This window comes from Galendromus occidentalis, unplaced genomic scaffold, assembly GCF_000255335.2.
Source record: "Galendromus occidentalis unplaced genomic scaffold, Mocc_1.1 scf7180000075612, whole genome shotgun sequence".
NCBI classification, from domain to species: Eukaryota; Metazoa; Arthropoda; class Arachnida; order Mesostigmata; family Phytoseiidae; genus Galendromus; species Galendromus occidentalis.
The window spans coordinates 851,805-858,616 of NW_003803602.1; the positions used below are offsets into that span (position 1 = coordinate 851,805).

Below are 6,812 nucleotides of genomic sequence, written 5' to 3' on the forward strand. Positions count from 1 at the left end.
CATTCTTGACGGAGCAAGAAGTTTCCGAATAAATGCCGGGGGGGGGGGGCGGGAAGTTCACGATACAGATCCCTTCCTCGTTCCTGTCTGCCCCCTGAGTTCGTACATGCTGACCTTGAAGATGTACTCGAAGCTGTTCTCGGGCACATAGACTCTCAGATTGGGCTTCTGATGCAGGTCCCATAGTCCGTTCAGACGAGGCTTTTCCGGTTTAAAGAGCATTGCACCCTGGAAGGAGTCATTTCCCCGGTGAGGCAGCCGTCGCTTCGTTCTCCCCGCAGCTACCGCATGTATCCGCGCCTGTAGGCTTCGGTCACCGGAGAATTATCCGGAGTTCGGGAAATTGAGTCTTTCAATTTAGGAGAATTGACCAGAAGCCGCGTTCCCGAGGGACACGGAATCGCACTCGCCCCCAAAGCCTGGGTTCCAGTCGAAAATATTAAAATGGAGTATCAAGCGCCGTCGAGTGATCCAAACCTTCAATTGGCCAGCGTAAGCATTCATCAGGATGATGCTTATTCCGAATATCCAGGTTATCCAGAACATCCGGATAGTGTTCCATTTCGGAGGTTCCCCGCTGCCTTTACATTTGAAAAAGCAATCATATACATCTCTGGACTTGACCTTCGTCCGTAGATTGGCTTTCGTAAATATTCTTATACCTTCAGCGGATCGGTCCCTCCGATTATTCTGCTGCGCTTACATTCGTTCCAAGTATTGCCGAACAGAAGGAAAATGTATCGAAGGCAAACTTCCACAAAAGTCGAAGCTCTGGTGAGCACCAGCTGGGAGGCAGTCAGCAGCAGGGAGACGAATAAAATTCCAATCGCAAGAGCCGCCCACACCTGGCGAAAAACACCATCGTAAATGAGCCGCTTCTTAATTCGTCCATTTTCCCATTTTTATCTTATTCATATTGTGCGGAAGGTCGGTGCTCGCTCTCACGTCGTAATGCAGTTGCTTGAGTACAGCAAAAGGATCTTTGCTGAAACGGGTTAGTCTTCCTGCCAAGATGATTATCTCGATCGGGTTGATCATCGGCGAAAGGGGTGCGACCGCGAGCTTATCTGCTGTCGGATTCGTACAGCAAAGCGCAACATCTGCTTCCTGGGGACGAGTGGAGAGATTAGGGGCGGGGCTCTCATCTGTCGCAAATTTCCGTGGTCATTGGAAGGGCTTATCTAAGAGCTCGAGCCTGATATAAAACATTACGTCTCGATCGAGAAGACCGATGGCGCCATTCCACGTATTGTTGACTTTGATGCCCCAGGCTGCTGCGTTCGAAACGCTGTAACTGGCAAAAATAATCTCCCGTAGATTAGACACTGCATCCAAATCCCTCGGATCGGAGTCGGACCATACAGATACCTGAAGCCCAAGGATTTGGAAAGCACTCGAAGAATTTTGCCATACATGCCACCGACAGCCACGTTTCGACCTTCCTCATGTAGCACATGGTAGGGCGGATACTGAAAGGCGAAAGTAGCTAGTATGCGGGAGCTATCCTGGCTACCCACGGAAAGCAAGCCCCGAAGCTCGAATCCGATCCCCGAGAGTCGATATATTGCCAAGTTGAGTGAACGAGGTCGTCTCTTTCCCTGCCCAATGTCTTATTTCAATTCACTAGGTCTAGGACGCCGGAGGAGACGGATCAGTCGCCCAGAAATATGAACGACTTCTGAGGTTCTTACCGTAAAAGTCGCGATTCGGAGGAAAGATGCGTTCATTTTCCTTATCCGTTCTGATTTACTTCACCGAGCAGTCGATGGCAGCACGAGTGAACTACCGCGCTGGTTCTGAGACAGCTCCCAAAATGGGTCCCGCCTCAGGCTCTCCCGCGTCGGCGACTTCGATAGTCTCGGGGCGGGAGCTCGTCGAGGGCGATGGAACAGGACTTTATGGAGATTCAAAAGCATCTAACGATATAGGAACCGTCAAATCGCTCCGTAGCGCTTCTCTCAATGAATCATTTCGATGGTGGTCCTAGAATGTGGATAGCTTTCGGAGAAGAACTGTACATCTGAATTTAAGCCTCACAAGAAAAATGATCACCGCTAGGGGTTTATTCCGATCGATCATGGCCTCGGCGATTCTGTCGGCGGGGAAGATTTAATCGGAAGGCCAAATCGTTCTCGCTGTAGCCGCTCCGAAACTTTGTTTTACATGGCACCATTTTATTGTCCTAGCTCGGGATTCAGCTGAGATTCCTTCTGTCCTCGATGGCACGCCTGTCTGTTTTCTGTCGTGTACTCGCGTGACCTCCCGGAAATGCTCCTCGAGCCTCTGAGGTGCTTATGGGGGATTTCCCTCTCCGTACGACGGGGTTCCCGCGGAAAATAGGTGAATTCTCCGTTAAACGAGAACACGAAACTATAAGTCACTGTAAGAAGTCCATGACCGCTCGGGGGGCTGTTGGGATTTGTCATAGCGAAGGGCGGAGGAAGCTGTAGGGGAATGAGGGCAACAAGAAACATGCGTAACAGGGAATACCGGGAGCGGATTATATTCGGCACGGGAGTTATCGGGAACAGGAAATAAGGTGACTGCAAACATGGGAGTCGGAAGATGTAGGGAAGAGGGAATATGCGCGGGGGGGGGGAATGCGGAATAGGAAATGAGTGGAAGGGGGAATGTGGGGAGCGGGGAACATGAACAGAAGGCATATGGGAAGCTAGGAGAGTCGAGAATCGGAAGAATGGAAAGCTTCGGGACCAGCATGATTTGGGATGGGCGGACGGAAATTTGTAAGGAGAATGCATATCTTGCTCAGGCAACTGCAGCGCTTGACGGGCATGGATGATGACGGCTCTATTCATGTGAGGGTCATCGTCATCGAGGATTGAAATTGATCAAACTCTCTCATCTCTGTATCCCTATGATTTCTCCCATCGGGGCCAGATACGTTCTTCCTTCCGTGCGACCGTCTCAATGACTCTTACCCTGATCATGACATGTCTCCCGGTATAATCTCGATTTCGATAATGAATGACACTATATGATTCCCTCGACGAGTTCCTACTTGTAGGAGTGAGACAGAAGCCACGGCAGGGCTCCATGGGACGTTCGAGGGACATCTTTGATTCAGTCGATCTTTAAGTCTGTTCCGAAGCCCGAAATCGGCGTAAGAAGCAGCTCGACCTCTCAATAGAGCCTGGGCTGAGGTCTCCGGAAGATCCGGTGGCCTCCGTATAGCTCCGTGGAATTCTCGCTGCGGAAACTCTCGACTTGAGCCAGAGAACGGCGGATACAATCATAAGGCCTATGCGTCTGTGGCACGCCTCGGTCCCCGAGAGGCGTCCCGCGAAACCCTTCGGCTGTCCGAGGCATTCTCGAGGAATTCCGGGGCCGAAGTCACGGTCCACTTGGACTCCATCTACCACGAATTTCTGGGAAAGTTCCGTGAACGTCATCCCCGAAAGGATGATGGTCAATGATGCTCATTTCATGACGTCGTAGCTTAATTCCGGAATCTCCCGGCCGAGACGATCCAACGATAGGAGCTTTGTCTTCGACGATGGGCGAGGACACGGGCCAAAACGAGATGCATGTGTAAGCGGGACCGTCTCATTGCCGCGGGCGGACGTGGTCTCAATCGGGCTTCATATCGATCCGATTCCAATACTCTCGATCGCGTATCGTTTATTCTTTTCGAAGCAGAATGTACGCTGAGGCCCGGTATCAGCGGACCCGTCCGCTTTCGGATTTGTGTAGGTAAATATTTTCCGAATGAAGATTGCAATGTTCCATCTCCACAGAAAGCAGTATTGGGCGCAGCCCTCCGAGCGATTTCGTCGATGTCGGTCTCGGATTCGTCAAAAATGAATTTGTGTTGTATAGAAAGAGGCCACGGGAGAGTGAAGATCGCCTTGCTTGGGGGAATGTCCGAGATTATTCATTCGAAGAATAAAATTTGTTGTTTATGGCACTAAGGATGACTACGAAGCGTTCGCGTTAGCGAAAGGCTCACGAATGACCGTTTATTTCGAGCGGCTTGAATATTAAAGCTACCTTTCCGTTGTAATCATTGAACAATCACTCAACGATCCTCAGCCGCCTCCTCGGCTTTCCGCACACAATCCTCAAGCTCATCCAGCGAAACTTGGAGGCCAAAGACCGACTCCAACTCGTCGACGATCTCTTGGGAGGCGCGGTAGAACTCTGCTTTCTGCGTGCGCCTCTCTGGAAAGCAATGCAAGAGATCATCGTTGGATATCCGGAACCGCTTCACTCGATGCACTCTGCTCAGAGAGCCTGGCGGTTTGTTCGATCACCCGCTTGTCGGGATCGCTCCTGCAGGCCGCTCATCACCGGGGTCGATTGATTATTCGAATTCAGGCCCGGAGGATTGAAAGGACTGAGCGGTCCACACGCGGTCAAAATTAGCGGAGTCTGCTTCGATTCCATAAAAGCCTCGGGAAAGACGTGTTGTTCTTTTGGACAACGCAATCATCAGTCTGACTCGATTGGAGTCACCGCTCGCTGATGACGTTGATGGAAAAACTCTCACCGCCATTTCTGCAATCGTATACGACAATGTAATCTGGTTCAGATGTGCTGTTAGCGGCCGCGGTGTAGATGTAATTCCCATTGAACACTGGAAGAAAAATCTAGAATCAAAGAAACCATCAAGGGTTCGGGCGCCTAATGGATGAGAGATTTCCGCTTCGACCTTAGAGAGATGATTGTCCTTCAGAATTATCGAGAATCCAACTCACTCCCTCCTGGTGAGTTTTTCACTCGGTAGCAGTAAGGGTCTGTCGGACACTCATCGATGAGCTTCAGATCGAATTCACCAATCTCTCCGACCTCGAAAATAATCTCTTCGGGTAGAACAGTGCCGACGGCAGTCGTATACTGGACTTCTTCTGTAAAGGCGAGGACGCAGGTCGTGCGGTTCCCTTTCTGGAAAAAAAAACAAGCGTTGCCAAATCGCGAAATTTCGCTCTGCAAGATCAGCTCTTCTGACGGAAGAACGCGAGGATCCCTCAGATTTGGAATCTGTCCATTCCGCATGACGAATTTTTCAATCGCTCTCGGGATCGATTCTACCATTTCGATGAGTTCTGGTCGCGAGGATTCTTGGTTCATGTTCGCGCAAAGTCTCGATCCGTAATTCTCTGCTTGATTTGCGTTTGCGTCATCATCATCAGCAATCGAGGTCGAAATTAGGATCGCCGTAACTGTAGATTGAAGGAAATGTATCAATCGGAGTGCACTCCAATCAGGAACAAGAAAATATCGACGCTTACGACCGGCGGACTTTCGACTCACCGACGGCGAAAGAAGCGAATGACTTCATGCTCGTACTGTCCGCTGTTCAGCCTCGGGAAGAGATTCTGTTGCGGATAAAGAATGTAGGGACGATCTAGTCACGGAATGAATTATTGTGAACAGCTCGCTTGCTGGAATACTCGCTTAACGGGAGACTTACCGTCCAATTCGAAAGTTCCTTTCAGAATGAGTTCAGAGACCCGCAGGCTGAGTTTTTACTAGCTGGCGTTCCAGCTGGCAGCGCTGATGAGACGATTCTGTCGGTCATTTGGGCGTGGCGACGCCCTCGAACCTACATGTTCGGTCGATGTTCTTCTCGTGGCGTTACGATATGGTATGCCGCGAAACGTCGACGGAGAAGGTGATTCGCAACAGCGATCTCGGAGGCAGCTGGCCGCGTAAGGATGCGCTGCGCGGAACATATCCTTCAGCCCCGATTTCTCCGCCAGATCACGAGTGACAAGAGGACGCCCGTAAGTAAGGGAATGTTAAACAAGAGCCCTCATGCGAACCTCTACAGGACATTGCCTTCCGCAGCGCCGGAGAACCCGTCCCGCTGCGAATCGCCGTGGCATCGGCGAAAACTTCGCTCGCCCGTCCACGGAGCAGCGAATCGGGGGCGAGAGGGGACGAGTTCGGCTGTGATGATTGACAACGTGTGTAAAAATCAATAGCTGATCAATACTTCATCAGTTTCTACTCCCATCCATAGGTCTCAATCACACGAGTTTGTATCATAGATTGTCATCAGCTCTGGACGGGCGTCTGCGCGATCGCGGGTCTGCACATTCTCTGCGCGCTCATTCTCATGATGAGGGCTCCCAGGTATTCCTTATTCCTTGTCAGTGTGAGGTCGTGAACGGTGAGGCGACTCGGGGGCAATTTGTCCTAGATATCATTGGTGGGACATCATCTCCTGGATGAGGCCTAATCAGCGCGTATTTGATCCTCTTCTACAATTTCGATGTACTGTTCGAACATTGTTGAGCCGAACCATAATTCATGTTCTTCTGTCGGTATGTGGTTGGCTCGAATCACAAGGGCGTCATCGTCGCTCGACTCCCGCTCTAGCGCAGTCGGATACAATCGGAACAACTGGTCAACGAGGATCGAACACTTGTACTCTGCAAGTTCGCAATGATATCTAGATGGATTCTTAGATTATAATCCGTACCGTTCAGCCTTCTCCGCTCGGCCTCGAATATATACACAGTAGAATCTATGACAGTTTTCTGGGACCGTCCTGACAGAGCAAGTTACATCCGAGGTCCGTTCCATCCGAACCAGGGCTCGAAGCAAGAATGGAACGCGAGAGTTGTCGGAGACGTCGCAGCAGCCTCTGTTCCGACAAACGACGCAACGCGCATACGGGCGAGGACCCTTTCGAAGCTTCCGACAGATTACCGCCTTCGACTCCCCGACGCGCCACAAACGGTCCATCATAACCGATACGATCAGTATGGGAGGACACGGTACCGGGGCTTGGGGCCGAGACCTCAATCTCTTATATCAGAGAGTCTATCGACGGCTGTTCCGAAATT

The 6,812-nt window shown here is 51.0% G+C and overlaps 2 protein-coding genes across 2 annotated transcripts in view; both read right to left on the reverse strand.

Moving 5' to 3' along the window:
• Positions 1-1,727, reverse strand: part of LOC100903439 (uncharacterized) — a 2,408-nt gene extending 681 nt beyond the window's left edge. The window contains exons 1-7 of the mRNA XM_029111861.1: positions 1,692-1,727; positions 1,369-1,598; positions 1,213-1,294; positions 946-1,107; positions 704-845; positions 478-581; positions 115-228 (exon numbers count right to left, since the gene is read on the reverse strand). Coding sequence (XP_028967694.1) covers positions 115-228; positions 478-581; positions 704-845; positions 946-1,107; positions 1,213-1,294; positions 1,369-1,598; positions 1,692-1,727 — 870 coding nt within the window. The remainder of the gene's footprint in view (positions 1-114; positions 229-477; positions 582-703; positions 846-945; positions 1,108-1,212; positions 1,295-1,368; positions 1,599-1,691) is intronic.
• Positions 1,728-3,951: 2,224 nt separating this feature from the next.
• On the reverse strand, positions 3,952-5,299 carry LOC100903583 (uncharacterized). The gene is made up of 5 exons (XM_003737773.1): positions 5,272-5,299; positions 5,050-5,180; positions 4,716-4,902; positions 4,508-4,594; positions 3,952-4,179 (listed from the first exon to the last, which is right to left on the reverse strand). The coding sequence occupies exons 1-5, from the start codon at positions 5,297-5,299 to the stop codon at positions 4,037-4,039; spliced, it is 576 nt and encodes a 191-aa protein (XP_003737821.1). The 3' UTR covers positions 3,952-4,036.
• Between the last annotated feature and the right edge of the window lie 1,513 nt (positions 5,300-6,812).